The following is a 17,514-nucleotide window of genomic DNA, read 5'->3' on the forward strand; positions in this document are numbered from 1 at the left end:
CCTCATAGCGCGAATAAACTTTATCTTGGGGTAACTCTCAGGAAAATGCATTTCAAAGGGTGACTGAGCTATAAAAGTGAGTGGCAAAAACACCCCAAGTGATCTTTCCCTATCCATATCTTGCTCTTTCATCTAAGAAGGTAAAAGAAAGAGACTTTGGACTCAGAAATGAATATACCCTGTTGTATCTTTATATTTAACTTTTTAATGCATTAACCTATTTCTTCTTAAACTTTTTAGTGAGGGCTTCTTAGCCAGACAATGCTTTAAAACAGTGTTTCGCTACCTTTTTGATACCAGGGATTGCCTTCCTAAACTGTCCAGGAGATCCCAGGGACTGGTGCCAGTCCACTGACTGGTCGTTGAGAAATGCTGCTTTAAAAGATTTAAAAATTCTTCAATATCACATGTATTAAAATTTTCTTTGCATTCCAGCAGTTTCCCCTTTTTCAGATAATTGAAAATTTGTATCTGATCTTTTGCTTTAGATTTAACTGCAAGTTTCTGAAAATAAAAAATAATCCTTGCTATAACACTATTATTGCAAAGGATAAATTAATTTTTGGGGATTGTATAAGTAAGGTTTCATTTAAAAAATTTGAGAAACTGTCCTATTAATAGCAATTTTTTTTTAAAGATATGATTTGCAGTTTAAGAGAAAAACAGGCCTTGGGTGAGTGGTGGCTGGAATAGTTTGGTGCCTACATCTATTCATTTTTTCCCCCTGCTTTTTTTCCCTTTTCTTTCTACAATGTATAAAGACTGTCTAAAAGGGGTTTCCTCTCTTTTTTCTGTATTAGAAATTCAGGTTTTGTCTACCCTGTATTTTCAACCCCTACAACAACTGGCCAGCAAGCCGCGGCTGGCAGTTCAACCCAATCTGCGGCCGAAACCAAAAGAAAAATTTGAGAAAACTTACCATTGGTGTATGGAATGTTCGTACCCTCATGGATCGAGAAGCTGTTGCAAGACCTGAGAGAAGGACAGCCCTCATTGCTCGAGAACTTGTCCGTCATAACACTGATATAGTGGCATTAAGTGAAACAAGATTGCCTGGGGAAGGTTTCTTGAGTGAACCAGGAGGTGGTTGCACCTTCTTCTGGAAGGGTAAGACTGAGACAGAGGACAGAATACACGCCGTTGGTCTGGCAATAAAAACCTTATTGATGTATCAACTCCCAGACCTTCCAGTGGGTATCAATGAAAGATTGCTGAAGCTACGCTTCCCACAACATGCCAAACATCATGTCACCATCATCAGTGCACATGCACCCACTTTAACATGCTCTGACAACCCAAAGGAACAATTCTAAGAAGATCTCAACAGACTGATCAAGGCCACACCGGTAACAGATAAACTACTCCTACTTGGAGATTTCAATGCCCGAGTCGGGGCTGACAGCAAGAACTGGAAATGAGTAATCGGGCCACATGGTGTAAGCAAAATGAACAGTAATGGACTACTACTTTTGAGTCTTTGTTCTGAAAATGACCTGACCATTACCAACACTCTGTTCCGACAAGTGGGCAAATACAAAACGACGTGGATGCACCCTAGGTCCAAACAGTGGCATCTGATAGATTATGCCATTGTTAGAAGGCGAGACATCCGAGCCGTACTGATTACTAGAGTAATGCGAGGCGCAGAGTGCTGGACAGATCACAGATTAGTCAGGACGCCTCTTCAACTCTACATCGTTCCTTCTCGGCACAAACGCCGTAAGCATGTGCGACCTGCTTTCAATATAGCCAACCTGAAGGATGCTCAATGTTTCAACAAATTCCAGAAGAGTCTTGATGACAAACTGACATCCCACGGACAACTGATCAGTACTGTAACCGAAAAGTGGGACCAGTTCAAGCAGATAGTGACTGACACAACAGTAACATCTCTTGGACCAAAGAAAAGAACACATCAGGATTGGTTTGATGAGAACCAAGAAGAAATATGCTCAGCATTGGAAGTAAAGAGAAAAGCCTTTATCGAATGGCAGAATGACCCCTCCTCAGTCTCTAAACGGGACCATTTCAAGTACCTTCAGAGCAAAACACAGAAAGACCTCCGTCAGATACAAGACAACTGGTGGGAGAGCAAAGCCAAAGAAATTGAGTACTATGCTGAGACCCACAACTTAAAGATGTTCTTTAGTGCTATTAAGACTGTCTATGGACCCTTTAAACCAAGGACCACCCCATTGCTCTCATTAGACAACACAATGCTGATTAAAGATAAAGAAGGCATCAACGAAAGATTGCGAGAACACTTTAGCAACCTTCTCAATAGACCATTAACCGTGAGTAATAATGTCCTTAATGAAATTCCACAACAACCTGCTCTGACAGATCTTGACTTTCCACCCACTATAGATGAGATTAAGAAAGCTGTTAGCCAGATGAGTTCAGGGAAAGCTCCTGGAAAAGATGGGATACCAGCAGAGATATATAAAGCAGCAGGTCCAGCAGCACTAGCAGCGTTCCACAGCGTGATCATCAACATCTGGGAGGATGAAAACATACCACAGGACCTTCGCAATGCTACTATTGTCTCTCTTTTTAAGAGCAAAGGCAGCAAAGCAAAATGTGGAAACTATAGAGGCATATCCCTCCTCTCTGTTGGAAGAAAGATCATCGCCCACATCATCTTGAACCGCCTAATAGCCAGTATTTCCGAGGCAAATCTATCTGAAAGTCAACGTGGTTTTCGACCTGGCCGGAACACAGTTGACATGGTGCTTGCTGTCAGACAAATACAAGAGAAGTGCATTGAACAGAACATGCACCTGTATGCTGTCTTCATAGATCTGACAAAGGCATTTGATACCGTCAACAGGGAAGCCCTTTGGACCATTCTAACACGGACTTGGCTGCCCAAGAAAATTCGTCCAGATTATATGCCTTTTTCATGACAGCATGACAGGCGAAGTACTGTCTGATGGAGCCACATCAGCCCCCTTTAACATCGCCAACGGCACGAAACAAGGATGTGTTCTTGCTCCTGTCCTATTTAACCTGTTCTTTGCATGTGTCCTTAACCATGCACTGAAAGATCTGGACCGAGGTATATACCTGAAATACTGGCACGATGGTTCACTTTTTGACCTCTGTCGCCTGAATGCAAAGACTAAAACAGTGCAGAAACTCCTTCTTGAGGCACTCTTTGCTGACGACTGTGCCCTCATGGCTCACGCTGAAAATGATCTTCAGCACATCGTCAACAAGTTTGCTGAGACCTCGCAACTTTTCGGACTAACTATCAGCCTCGGAAAGACAAGTTCTCCATCAACCTGCACCTGGATCAAATGCTTCTGTCCCGAATATCTCCATCGATGGCACTCAGCTGAAAGTAGTGGAGAACTTTAAATATCTGGGTAGTGTCATAACCAGTGATGGATCATTGGATAATGAGATCAATGCACGAATATCCAAAGCAAGCCAGGCACTTGGCTGTCTGCGTGTCAAAGTTTTAAATCACCACAACATCCGGATATCAACAAAACTGCTTGTGTACAGAGCTGTTGTTCTTTCATCTCTTTTGTACGGGTGCGAAACATGGACACTATATAGGCGTCACATCAAGCAGCTCGAAGCATTTCACAGGCGCTGCCTCTGCAACATCATGAAGATCCGCTGGCAAGACAAAGTGTCCAATCTCGAGGTCCTCGAGAGAGCCCAGATAAGCATCGAAATGATGATCATGAAGTCACAGCTACGTTGGACCAGTCATGTCAGCCGCATGGATGCCAACAGAATCCCCCGCCAGCTTCTGTATGGTGAGCTCTCCCAGGGCATCTGACATATAGGTCATCCACGGAAACGTTACAAGGACACCATCAAAGCCAATCTGCAGTACAGCAGTATCAAACCTAGAGACCTTGAGGACACCGCCAGCGACAGAACACAGTGGCGTGCAACAGTCAGAAATACCTGCATCGCCTTTGAGGAAGACCGCTGCCGGCGTCTACAAGAGGCACGTGAACGACGTCACAGAGCATCAGCAGCGCATAATTCACTGACCGTGAACTTCCCATGCACAATCTGCAGCAAAATGTGCACCTCTAGAATTGTCTCGTACAGTCACCAGAGGGCACACCAGAAGACCAAAAACTGATGATCTGCACAGATTTGTCATCATCAGATTCGATGGACTACCAAGGATTTTCTGGAATAATCTATGGATAACTGGACAACCAGTAGGATCATGACACCACAAGTACCAAAGTAGTGAAGCTTGATTAACTGAGAGGATTTTTAGTCACAATACTTATTATAACTGCTGTGTGTGTTTGATATACCTCAAACACTTGAACAAATATGAAAAATGTCTTTATGAAATATTCAAATTTACAACCCCTTCAATTAAGGCATGAGAAAGGTTCTACTCTAGTTGTCTAGTCCTCCAAAGAGATCTCAAAAACACAAAGGAAGAAACAAGACTTTGTATGCCTTAGATATCTAAGATTAAAAAAATTAAAATGATTTAACAAACCACTTTTATACATCCTAAAGCAGTAAAAAAAAAAAAGGGGGGGGGGCACAAAACCCAACCTTCCCCCCACTGCACATAAGCAGGAAATATTTATCTCAGCTCCGCACTCCTTTTCACCCTGCTCAAAAGGAGCTCAGCTACAAAACTGAAACTCACTTTAACTTATTAAACTTTATATAGCTAGCCAAGTTTTCTTTAAATACCCTAAATACACCATTTTACTCTATCAACTCAACAGGAAACTCACTTCACCGATTCAATACCTCCCGTAAAATACCATCTTCTTAAATTCTTCTTTTATGCGTCCTCAATATTTGGTCTTTCCAATGGCCTCAAATGGATCCTTCTGGCAAAATTTTATAACTATTGTTAGCTTCCTCAAATACTTCATCTGAAAAATCTTTAAACATCCTTGCATCTATGCAACATACTGTGCTTGATACTAGTCAACATCCCATTAGTTTTCTTTACTGCTAATAACTACTAGGCTCAGAATTTAAATTTGACTTGTGCAGGCTTTTAAAAAAAATGGGCTTCTGTACTTATTTGCTACTTTGTAATGCAGAAAGAAGGCCTGAAAGGTTTTCAACCTTCGAAATATCAGGAATGGCAAGTTTGGTTTTCACTGATTTGGCTGGATAACCTCAGAGATCTCAGGGTTGTTTACTGTGAGCTCTAATACCTTGACTGAAAGTATGAGGGTGCTGAATCTTTAATATAGGCTTTCTATATTAATAAAAACAAACACGCAAACAAACCCGACAGTTTAAAAAAAATATTCAGACTAAAATTTCCTCCCTTTTTTGACTCCTATGATGTCATCATTATTCTAGTGCTCCAATCACCATAGACCATCTCTAGCCTAGAGGGCACTTGAATTTTTAACCTACAACACAAGTGGAAAGAGATCTTTTTCTCAGGAAAAACATTTCAGCCTTCTTTAGATATCATGAAGAAAAAAAGGATAAGACCAATTTTTCTTTGGGGATCCTCTTTAATTGTTAGGCCAGATCCTCAGTTGCTGTAAACTTAAACAGCTCTGCTGAAGTTAGGGATGGAGCCAATTTACCCCTGCTGAGTCTGTTATTAAAATCAGAACTTTTCCCTACAATATTTTAAATAAATTCAGGGCTACTTAAATTTTTCTTATCTTGCACACTGTTTATACTCAAGGGAATCATTTTACAGAGATTTACCTTGGGTCAAATTCATAATTTATGTAACTCCATTGACTAACAGCAGCAATAAATTTGGTCCATCATATTTCATATTCTACTTAAGTTTATAAGACCGCTATATCACTAAGTTCTACCACCACCTATTCTGGCATCTGTAAATTTTAATGCATATATTTGACAGCTTTGTCAAAATCATTAATAAAAGTGCATCAGTCCAATGCAAGTATCCTATGGGATAAGGCTACTCACCAACTTCTCAGAGACCAAGCTCCCAAAGTGATTCAGCTCTATCCTACCACAAGGCCACCATAATGGGTTTTAGAATTTATTTTTTAGTTGGAACACCAATTAAATTACAGACGGTTGCCTAACAAAACAAAACAAAAAATCTAGAATAAAGAGTACCAACATCAAGAAGACAGAGAATGTCAACCAGTAGTATACATCTACTGCTCGCAATACTACTGTCAAAATGAGAAAGACAATGTGTTATACTGTTCATGAGAGATAAAATATACACACAACACATTGGATAGTGACTGTATGCCCTGGATTTGTAGTAACAACCTAAAAATGAAACTTGTGTATTCACAGCCCTCAGTTATTTCCTCAATTTATGCCCTTGCCATAAGCTCAGTTAACTTATATGTAGCTTTATGCAATACCAAGCATGAGACCGAGGTTTAGGAGAAAAGAAAGTCATTTATTTGCATGTTCAGAGGTGACTTTATCTTCCTGTTCCTAGGCCCCAGATTTGATTTCCCAAAGCAGTTTGCTTGTGACTTAGGAGGATTCCAAACACCTTAACAGTGTACTCCAGGGGGCCGCATCACACAGCAGTTCTGTGGAGTTCTCTCCTACTGGATAGGGTCCCAAAAATAGAAAGCCAATGTATGTACTGTAACCTATCTACACACACCACTTATTTATAAAAATATAATCTCATTTGGAATCCAAGTATTTCAGGAGTGTGACTTAATAGGAAAATTCATAAAAATGTTAATACTACAATACATATTTTTATTTAAACTTAAACCTGAAAAGACACTGTTCTTATAAAGAGACGCTTTCTTGAATTAGTTCAGTTGAAGTTAAATATCTTTCTCTGACCCTGTAGCATTACAGCTTCTGCCACCATAAGAATAAGGACTGGAGTTATACTTGAGAAACTGGAACACATTGGAGTAAAGACTGTTGTCTTTGTTTAAGGCAGGAATATACAGACAATAATGATTCTAAAATTTTTACCACTTTCCTCCAGGAGGAAAGGTCAGAGGAATTAGTCCGAAATTAGAAATGGATTTGGGCCCAAAAGAATTTCTGCAAGACTGGATGGACTATAAGCATATTATAGTATTGTTTGAATTTTAAATGGACAAAAGCTATGTTTCTTATTGACTGGTTGAACCATTTGGATTTCACACTCAAGCATAGACTCCCAGAGGTACACATCTAGGACTTCACCCCTAAAAAACCCCCCTGTAAAACACATCAGTGACCACCCACTATAGTAAATGCGTGAGTGGGCAAATGGACCAAACAGACAAATATAACAGAAGTCACACGGGGAAAGGAGCAGAAAGAGACAGAGGAAAGTGAAAATTTTAAATTTCTCAAAATGTGCCAGCTCCCCTTCAACAGCAACAGAAGTGCCAGTGACTTTTAATGCAACCTTTATTTTATACGCTAAATTGAGAATTACATAGTTAAAACCTAATCCTGAGAGATGCTGAACAACTGCAACTCCTGAAGTCGTCAATGAAGGTCAGCTGAACATAGATGCTGGGGCATAAAATACTACTTAAAGGGTAGCTTGGCTCCCGGATAATAGGAGGAGGGAAAAAGAGTCTAAGGATTAGTCTTCACTACAGTGCTACATCGGTGCAGCTACATTGGTGCTCGTGTGGACAGCGCTTAGGTCAATGTAACTTGCATCGCTCAGGGGGGTGACTTTTTCACACACCTGAGAGACACAAGTTGCATCGACTTAAGCGGTAATGTAGACAAGCCCTAAATGATGCAGGAAAGTTTAGAAACAAAAATTGGTAGAAAATTTTAACAAGCAACTGTCTCCTCTTATTTTAAATATATTTATTGTTTTTAATTTTTTTTATCACCACATATCCTACTAGGAGCTATTTCTCCCAGTAGAAGGATAAAACTTAAACTCCCTTATCCACCAAAATTGTTTTCAAAACCTGGAATTCAAAATAATGAGCAATACTCTATTACGCTATAAGACACACAATTAACAGACAAGTTTCTCATGTAGTTTAATGGGTGAAGCCTGCACCTGAAACTTGCACCAATAATTTACTAATGCACACTCAGTATGTGCTTATCTGAAACATGTGAAGATTACCACCTTCTCCAGTAAGAAAACTTACTAGATAGAGGTTTTCTTTTCTACAATTTAAATTTGTGTTGTTAATTCAGTATTACATTTTAAATAATGATCAGTGCCAAAAGGCAAAAAGTTTTAATTTGGGATGATTTGAACAAAGGATTTGCTTGGGAAAATATCTGGAAAGAAAGCGGTAAAACAACTATTGTTTGGATGCATCACTGAATAGGTTTAAAAACAATCATCTAATAATGATCTCTCAGCTGTAGTTCAGGTCATGCCATTTATTCGGCCACTTTTCACACACAGTCTCCCCGCCCCCACTGCACATTCCTGCCTACCTTTGTTCTAAAACGCTATTACGATTTTATAATAGTCCTGCTGGTACACACCTTCAAGTCAACTGTACTAAAACATTTTTACTAGCACAGCTACATTTTAAAAATGTCTCACCTATTGAAATTCCACTCGAAAGGGTGGAGCTCTCTGCTTGCCCTCTGGATGGGGCATGAGGTTCCATGACACTGTCGTCCAATAGGTGTCTTGGTCCTGCGTTGGGGAATGTTGCACTTTTAAACTCTGCTGTATTCATTTTGTGTATGAAACTGGAACAAATGAGGATACAAATATTCTTAATACATTTCAACAGCCACTGCTTCAAGGTATTAAAGAATAATACGTAGTTTGCTGTGCACCCCTTGATAATTTAATTGGGTCATTGACAAAACTCTAGTGGTATAACTCGCATGGGTTATTAGTACCAAAACTGCACAATGCCCCTGAGGACCGAGGGATGACTGTTGCTTGAAATAACATTTATCTGAATGAAAATGAAAGTGCTTTAATGTAATTATAAGAACTTTGAAAATTAACTGTATTTTATATGCTAGGGACAAAATGAGGTCACGTTAGCCTCATACTTGCACAGATAGATGTCATGTTTTTAAAGCTTTCACATGAAAGAGATGAATTAGAGAATAATCTCTAGAACATGCTCCTTGAGGTGACAAGGGAACTGAGGAGACACTGACATAGTTTTTGGGTATATTTTCAAAAGAAGGATAAGGAGGGTTGCTCAGCCATGGAACAGATTTAATTATAGCTTAAAAGGAAGTTGACTATCTGCCTCAGCAAAAGGTAAGTGGCATGTGAGATATAAAGCTGGTCTAGAAGTTTTTCTGCATGGGTTTTTAAGAGTAGTCAATATGAAAGAGCAAATAAAAACTCCATGATTTTTAATTGGACTTTCAATATATATATTTTTAAATCAAATGCTTCATGAAGGAAGAATGAATCTGCTTCTCTAAAAGAATGATGTAAACAGGACCAAAGGCCAGAGTGTCAATGATGCAATTGGACCATATCTAGCTCAGAGTGGAGCAGAAGGGGGTAATAGCACATTGGAATGTCAAAACTCAATACGTATCTTGGTGGAAAATGCCTCTATTAAAAAAAATATCCAAATGTTTTAATTAGAGACTGACTAGAGACTATAGCAAAGGGTACACTGGGAAACAGAAGTAAAAAATGAGAAACTTTATGCTGACATGGGAGAAGTGTAACTGATTAATGGTCTGCAGTGCCAGGGGAACTCCTTCATGAACAATAGTCAATCACAGCTCATCAGAGCATTGGGGAGAGCAAACCAACACCAGTTGCTTCCGACAGCTAGAACTTCTGAGTTCCTGCCAGCTCTTCCCACAGATGCAAGAGCCAGTGTGTAGGAATCCACTGAGACTGGTATTCTCACTGTAGTGTAGAATTCCTTACCTATATAACTATTGTTCTCTAAAAGTAACGTTCTACACAGAACTCCATATTTTAAGTTCATGTGGAATTCAGAACTGCCTAAGGATACAGAAAAGTACAGATCCTGTCCCATCCAACTCTACACAGAAGTCTTGAGCTATAATGGGTACACGAACACATAGTAGCTAACTTCTCATTATAAGCTCTGTTAGAGCTACTGCCATGAATCTCAGAAGCTAACAGGACAAATCTCAGCTCTTCAAGAACTATGAATACACAAAAGGAGTGTTCGAAGAAAAAATGAAATGAGCAGTTTATCATTTCTCTGTAGGTAAACATTGTTATTGCTAGAGACTACTGAGCTAGAAGAAGTTCTGAAACCAGTCAATCATTTGGGATAAATTTCCAGTGCAGTGCACAGAGATTTGGCTCTGTGACTCGAGTTGCCATTAATGTGAGTCTTGGAGATACAGTGCTGTGTACCAATATTTGGTAAAGTATATATATAATAAATTCTACGTGGTTCCTTTAGAGCAGGGGTAGGCAACCTATGGCACACGTGCCGAAGGCGGCACGCGAGCTGATTTTCAGCAGCACTCACACTGCCCGGGTCCTGGCCATTGGTCCAGGGGGCTCTGCATTTTAATTTAATTTTAAATGAAGTTTATTAAACATTTTAAAAACCTTATTTACTTTACATACAACAATAGTTTAGTTATATATTATAGACTTATAGAAAGAGATCTTCTAAAAACGTTAAAATGTATTACTGGCACGCGAAACCTTAAATTAGAGTGAATAAATGAAGACTTGGCACACCACTTCTGAAAGGTTGCCGACCCCTGCTTTAGAGTTCTGTTAGGACAGAACAAATCTGAGAATGGCTTTATCACAACTTTTAAATCGACAGTCCCACTAAAGTGTGTTTGCCTGTTACAAAATTAAGGAGCACAAAAGTCCAAAACAAAAAGTTTTTTTCTCTCCATTCTTTTGGGATAGAGGGGACTTCATTGCATGTATAGGATGTTTTTCTTCTTTAAACAGCAATTGTAGAGGTTAAATTTCATGCGAGCACGTTTACAGAAAGAAATAATTCAACATGTCTCATACAATTGGAGATAATTAGTTCATCTCAAAACATTAAAAGCTGGATGCACTAGTTATGGACTCAATTCCTTTCAGGTATAATTTATGGAAGGCATAAGGGAAAGGAGAATATTAATTAGAAGGATAACTGATTAAAAAGGATCTAAACACCACTTGCTTAAAAAACTATTAAAAATCTACTACTTGAAGTACCATACTAAATGAGCAACCTTGTGAGACAGAATTATTTCAGCTTCACATAGAGAAAGGTGCTCTGGTTCTAAGCAATCATATTGTACTTGGCAGATTTGGAATCTCATGGGATCTGCTCTTGCAAATTCAAAAAATAAAGGAAACCCAAATTGCTGCAGGTAACAAGATGCAATCCATGCAAGCTCTTAAATCACATAAGTATCAGGACCTTTATTATTTTTACTTAAAAAGCAATTTTATGTTAAGTGTGCAATGAGGAAATCCAGGTCAGGTACTCTAACTGAGGAAGATCTGGTTCATCGTTTCCTGAGTCAGGCACACTCACAGAAGGCGAGCTGTAAGGAACACAACTTTTCAGAGGCAAGCAGTAAGACATCATAATGCAAGTTAAAAAAAGCTGATTAACGAATGGACAAACCCTGTTTCTTGCATAAATTCCTTCCAGAATAGGAGCTGTGTTTTGTGATCTTTATATAGAAAGATTGCTAATTAAGTACTTCACTTTTTAAAGCAAAAGCTTTTGTTGTCAGAAGACAGTCCAATATGTAAATGCTCAAACTTGTAAAAGTAAATAAAATGCTGACTTGTAACCCAAGCTGTGACATTTCCTATGCCCATGTGGTATCAGGTTCCTAGGTGATGGGGGAGTTGGTGGGAGCAATGCTCCTTCAGCTGCAACATTTTTCCGTGCACTTTGTGGAGATGCTCCCACTTCAAAGCCTGTGAGCAAAGGAAAAATAGAAAATTCCAACTGAGCATGAGAAATACCAGTGTGACTATTACAAATGCTATTTACCAGCCCTCCAAAAAAACCCAACAACACAAGGTTCATATCTTTCTAAAAATTGTATAAGATTCTTTCTGAGAAAATACTGCAGGATCTTGCTAAAGTACAAAATTAAAATTCAGTTTAAGAGGAGCTGATAATTATACCTCTCCCACGATATAACGCGACTCGGTATAACACGAATTCGGATATAACGTGGTAAAGCAGCGCTCCGGCGGGGCGGGGCTGCGCACTCCGGTGGATCAAAGCAAGTTCGATATAACACTGTTTCACCTATAACACGGTAAGATTTTTTGGCTCCCGAGGACAGCGTTATATCGGAGTAGAGGTGTATTGTTAAAAAAGCGATAAGAATATAAACATTTGAGTCTTTTAAAAAGTCAAACCATTATACTATACATTCCCATTAGACAAGTAATGTGTCTTTTGGCATACTCTGATACAAAGGAAGCATCTAAAAGGAATAAGGAAAAGGTTTCTTTTGATCTTAACCTTTTCATCTTTATAACAGTTTTACCATTAAGTAGTTATTCCTCCTAACATCATTGTGAACTAAAAGGGCTTTTTCTCCATGACACAGAGAGGGAAGCAACCATAAATTTTATTATTCTATGTCATTTTAAAATAATATTTATTCTTATTAAAATAATAAATATGTTAAAAAACCTGGAGCATTACAAAGGCAAAGCAGAGCCAAGTCAAGTCTGTTGGGAATGGAGAAACTGGCTGTATAGGAATTGATGGGTATGTCTACACTGCAGTTAAAAACCTGCACCTGGCCCATGCCAGCTTCCTCGGGGGTCACAGGGCTTGTGCTGCGGGGCTGTTTAATTGAGGTATAGACATTCAGGCTCGGGTCTGGGACCCTCCCACCTTGCAGGGTCCTACAGCCAGGACTGCAGCCCAAGCCTGAATGTCTACACAACTCGTTAGCTTAAGCCCTGCAGCTCAAGCCCTTAAACAACCCCTTAGCTCAAGCCCCGTGAGCCTGAGTCAACTGGTTGAAGCCAATTGCAGTGTAGACATACTGTATAGCACATTTACATATCGTTTGTTCTTTAGATAGTTGTCTTAAAGCCACAAATAAAACAGGAGAAGCAGATTCAACTTTAGCTTAATAGGTAGCCTTACTGGTTTTGGATGCAATGGTGCCCAATCTGATTTCTTATTTACAAAATATTAACTTTGCTATTTCATTACACAAAGATCAGGAAATTCAGATTCAAGATTCCAATCACCATCTTAATTCTGTTCCTTTGCTTGTATACACTAAAATAGTGTCTTTAAGGAAACTGTGGAAGATCATGTCAACTAAGGCTGAGATGGAAATAGGAGACAGACTGGTTGAAAATCTCTGGGTAAGGATAAAAGGGGTAAAAACAAGGGTGATGTCATGGTAGGGGTCTACTACAGACCACCTAAGCAGGAAGAAGAGGTGGACGAGGCTTTTTTTAAGTAACTAACAAAATCATCCAAAGCTTAGGACCCTGTGGTGAAGGGGGACTTCAACTACCCAGACATCTGTTGGGAAAACAACATAGCAGGGCACAGATTATCCAAGAAGTTCTTGGAATGTATTGGAGACAGGTCTTTTTTTTATTTCAGAAGGTGGAGAAATCTACTAGAGGAGAGGCTGTTCTAGATTTGATTTTGACAAATAGGGAGGAATTTGTTGAGAATTTGAAAGTGGAAGGCAGCTTAGGTGAATGTGATCATGAAATGGTAGAGAAATTTGATTTTGACAAATAGGGAGGAACTTGTTGAGAATTTGAAAGTGGAAGGCAGCTTAGGTGAATCTGATCATGATTCTAAAGAATGGTAGGAGGGAAAACAGCACAATAAAGATAATAGATTTCAAGAAAGCAGATTTTAGCAAACTCGGGGAGTTGGTAGGTAAGATCCCAAGGGAAGCAAGTCTAAGGGGAGAAACAGTTCAAGAGAGCGCCCAGTTTTTCAAAGAGATATTATATAGGGCACAAGAGCAAACTATCCCACTGCATAGGAAAGATAGGAAGCATGGCAAAAGACCATGTTGGCTTAACCGGGAGATTTTCAATGATCTGAAACTCAAAAAAAAGAGTCCTACAAAAAGCAGAAACTAGGTCAAATTACAAAAGATGAATATAAACAAATAACACAAAGCACAAAACGAGATTAAATTAGCTAGAGACATAAAGGGTAATAAGAAAACATTTTACAAATATATTAGAAGTAAGAGGAAGACCAAGAACAGGATAGGCCCGTTAGTCAGTCAGTGGGGAAAAAGCAACAGAAAATGTAGAAATGGCGGAAGTGCTAGATAACGTTTTTGTTTCATTTTTCACCAAACAAGTTAGTAAAGATTGGACATCTTTTGCACTGATATGGCCTCAACTGGAGCACTGTGTCCAGTTCTTGGCACCACATTTCAGGAAAGATCTGGACAAATTGGAAATAGTCCAGAGAAGAGCAACAAAAATGATTAAAGGTCTAGAAAACATAACCTATGAGGGAAGATTGAATTGGTTTATTCAGTCTGGAGAATTGGGTTTATTTAGTCTGGAGAAGAGAAGACTGAACATGATAACAGTTTTCACGTATAAAAAAGATTGTTACAAGGAGGAGGGAGAAAATTTGTTTTCCTTAACCTCTGAGGACAGGACGAGAAGCAATGGGCTTAAATTGCAGCAAGGGCAGTTTAGGTTGGATATTAGGAAAAACTTCCTTACTCTCAGGGTAGTTAAGCATTGGAATAAATTGCCTAGGGAGGTTGTGGAAACTCTATAATTGGAGATTTTTAAGAGCAGGTTAGAAAAACACTGGTCAGGGATGGTCTAGATAATATTTAGTCCTGCCATGAGTGCAGGGGACTGGACTAGATGACCTCTCAAGGTCCCTTCTAGTCCTGCAACTCTATGATTACCCAAATACAATTTTTTTAATGCATCCTGTAACCTTAGAGACACATATGCTAGTAATTATCTTGGAGAACACGTGGAGGATGCATGAGGTCCCAGAGAACTGAGAAGGGCAAACATAGTACCTATCTTTAAAATGGGGAACAAAGAGGACCCAGGGGACTATATACCAGCAGCTTAACTTTTGATACCTGGAAAAATACTGGAACAAATTATTAAACAATCATTTTCTAAGCACCTATAGAATAACAGGATTGTACGTAATAGCCAGCACGGATTTGTCAAGAACAAATCATACCATGCCAACCTGATTTCCTTCTTTGACAGGGTTATTGGCCTAGTGGATAGCGGGAAAGATGTAGACATGCTATACCTTGATTTTAGTAAGGCTTTTGAGAAAGTTCCACATTACATTCTTATATGCAAATTAGGAAAATGTGGTGTAGATGAAATTACTACAAGGTAGTTCCAAACCTGGTTGAAAGGCTGTATTCAGGGAGTAGTTATCAATGGTTTGCTGCCAAATAGGGAGGATGTATCTAGTGGGGTCTGGCAGGGGTCAGTCCTGGGTCCAGTACCAATCAATATTTTCATTAATTATTTAGATAATGGAGTGGAGAGTATCCTTCTAAAATTTTTGGATGACACCGGCTGGGAGGGGTTGCAAGAGCTTCAAAATGACTGACAAATTGGACAATATCATCAACATGATGATATTCAATAAAGTGCAATGTACTACACTCAGGAAGAAAAAAACAAATGCACAACTACAAAATGGGCAATAATTGGTTAGGCAGTAGTACTGCTGAAAAGGATTTGGGGGTTATAGTGGATCATAAACGGAATACGAGTCAACAATGTGATGCAGTTGGTAAAAAGGCTAATATTGTTTGGGCGTATATTAATAGGAGTGTTGTAAATAAGATATGGGAGGTAACTGTCCTGCCTACTTGGCACTGGTGAGGACTCAGCTGGAGTACTGTGTCCAGTTCTGAGCACCACATTTTAGGAAAGATATGGACTAACTGGAGAGTCCAGAGGAGAGCAACAAAAATGATAAAAGGTTTAAAAAAATGGGCATATTTAGTCTTGAGAAAAGAAGACTAAGGGGAAACCTGATAAGACTTCAAATATGTTAAGGATTGTTATAAAGACAGCGGTGATGAATTGTTTTCCATGTCCACTAAACATAGGACAAGATGTAATGGGTTTAATCTGGAGATTTAGGTTAGCTAGCAAGGGAGATGTAGGTTAGACAGCACGAAAATCTAACTACAGTAGAACCTCAGAGTTTCGAACACATCAGTCAACCACACATCTCATTTGGAACTGGAAGTATGCAATCAGGCAGCAGAAAAGACAAAAAAAAAAAAAAAAAAAAGCAAATGCAGTACAGTACTGTGTTAAATGTAAATGACAAAAAAAAAAAATCAAGGGAAAGCAGCATTTTTCTTTTGCATAGTAAAGTTTCAAAGCTGTATTAAGTTGTTGTTCAGTTGAAAACTTTTGAAAGAACAACCATAACGTTTTGTTCAGTTACGAACATTTCAGAATTACGAACAACCTCCATTCCCGAAGTGTTTGTAACTCTGAGGTTCTACTGTATAAGGATAGCTAAGCACTGGAACAGGCTACTAAGGGAGGTTGTGGAATAGCTGTCATTGGAGATCTTTAAAAACAGGTTAGATAAACACCTGTCAGAGACAGTATAGGTATACTTGGTCCTGCTTCAGTGAAGGAGACTGGATTAGATGATTTCTCAAGGTCCCTTCTTGCCCTACATTCCTATGATTCTAAGATTCTATGTACCATAGCATTTTCTCTTACTGCATACCCTGAAGCTAAATTTTAATAATTGTTTTCCTGTAAAAATGTGTAATGTTGAAAAAGTTTATTTCTAAACTAAATGTGCACTATTTCAGAGGGTAAATTGGCTCACAGGCCCTGACCTGTGGTTACACCAGTTCCTTACATAGGCTGAATCTTTTGCTAGTTAACCAGATGTCTTCTTTAATAGCATTTCTTTTATAATATATTAGGAGCAGTTCCTTAATATATTAAAAATGTTTATTTTAAAGAAATAATTGTACTTTCAGTCTAAGGCTTGGTCTACACTACGAATTTAGGTCAAATTTAGCAGCATTAAATCGAATTAACCCTGCACCTGTCCACACAACAAAGCCATTTTTGTAGACATAAAGGGCTCTTAAAATTGATTTCTGTACTCTTCCCCGATGAGGGCAGTAGCGCTGAAATCAACATTGCCAGTTCGAATAAGGGTTAGTGTGGACGCAATTTGATTGTATTGGCCTCCGGGAGCTATCCCACAGTGCACCACTGTGACCACTCGGGACAGCAATCTGAACTCGGATAAATCTCCAAGGCCACGATGGACAGACTATAGGCTGAGCAAGTGCAGAATGGTGGTTCACTCTACTTCCCTGTAAGCCAACCGCCCTCCCCTGCCCCCTTTGATCTCTGCTTGCAGAGGCAATAAAGTCAGTGTTGTTTCAAATTCATGCATTCTTTATTACTTCATCACACAAATGGGGGGATAACTGCCAATGTAGCCCGGGAGGGGTGGGGGAGGAGGGAAGCAATGGGTGAGGTTGTTGTACGGGCACCCCCTAGAATGGCATGCAGCTCATCATTTCTGCGGGATGTCTGGGGCTCTGACCTGGAGCGGCTGCTTGCATCTGTGGTTCTTTAGTAGGCTTGCCTGATATTCTAGGCAGCACTGAATCTCTATTAGACAAAACAAAGAAGAAAATGAC

At 39.3% G+C, this 17,514-nt stretch overlaps 1 protein-coding gene across 17 annotated transcripts in view; it reads right to left on the reverse strand.

Annotated features, from left to right (window-relative positions):
- RALGPS2 (Ral GEF with PH domain and SH3 binding motif 2) overlaps window positions 1–17,514 on the reverse strand; it is a 286,135-nt gene that overhangs the window by 64,217 nt on the left and 204,404 nt on the right. For all 17 annotated transcript variants that reach the window (XR_010590027.1, XR_010590025.1, XR_010590028.1 and 14 more), the window contains 2 exons: window positions 11,641–11,776; window positions 8,462–8,613 (listed from right to left, as the gene is read on the reverse strand). Coding sequence is in view for 12 of the 17 variants with exons in the window: in XM_005304201.5 (XP_005304258.1) it covers window positions 8,462–8,613; window positions 11,641–11,776 (288 nt within the window). In the remaining 5 variants the exon portion in view is untranslated. The remainder of the gene's footprint in view (window positions 1–8,461; window positions 8,614–11,640; window positions 11,777–17,514) is intronic.

This window comes from Chrysemys picta, chromosome 8 (genome assembly GCF_011386835.1).
Source record: "Chrysemys picta bellii isolate R12L10 chromosome 8, ASM1138683v2, whole genome shotgun sequence".
In the NCBI taxonomy this organism is placed as follows: Eukaryota; Metazoa; Chordata; order Testudines; family Emydidae; genus Chrysemys; species Chrysemys picta.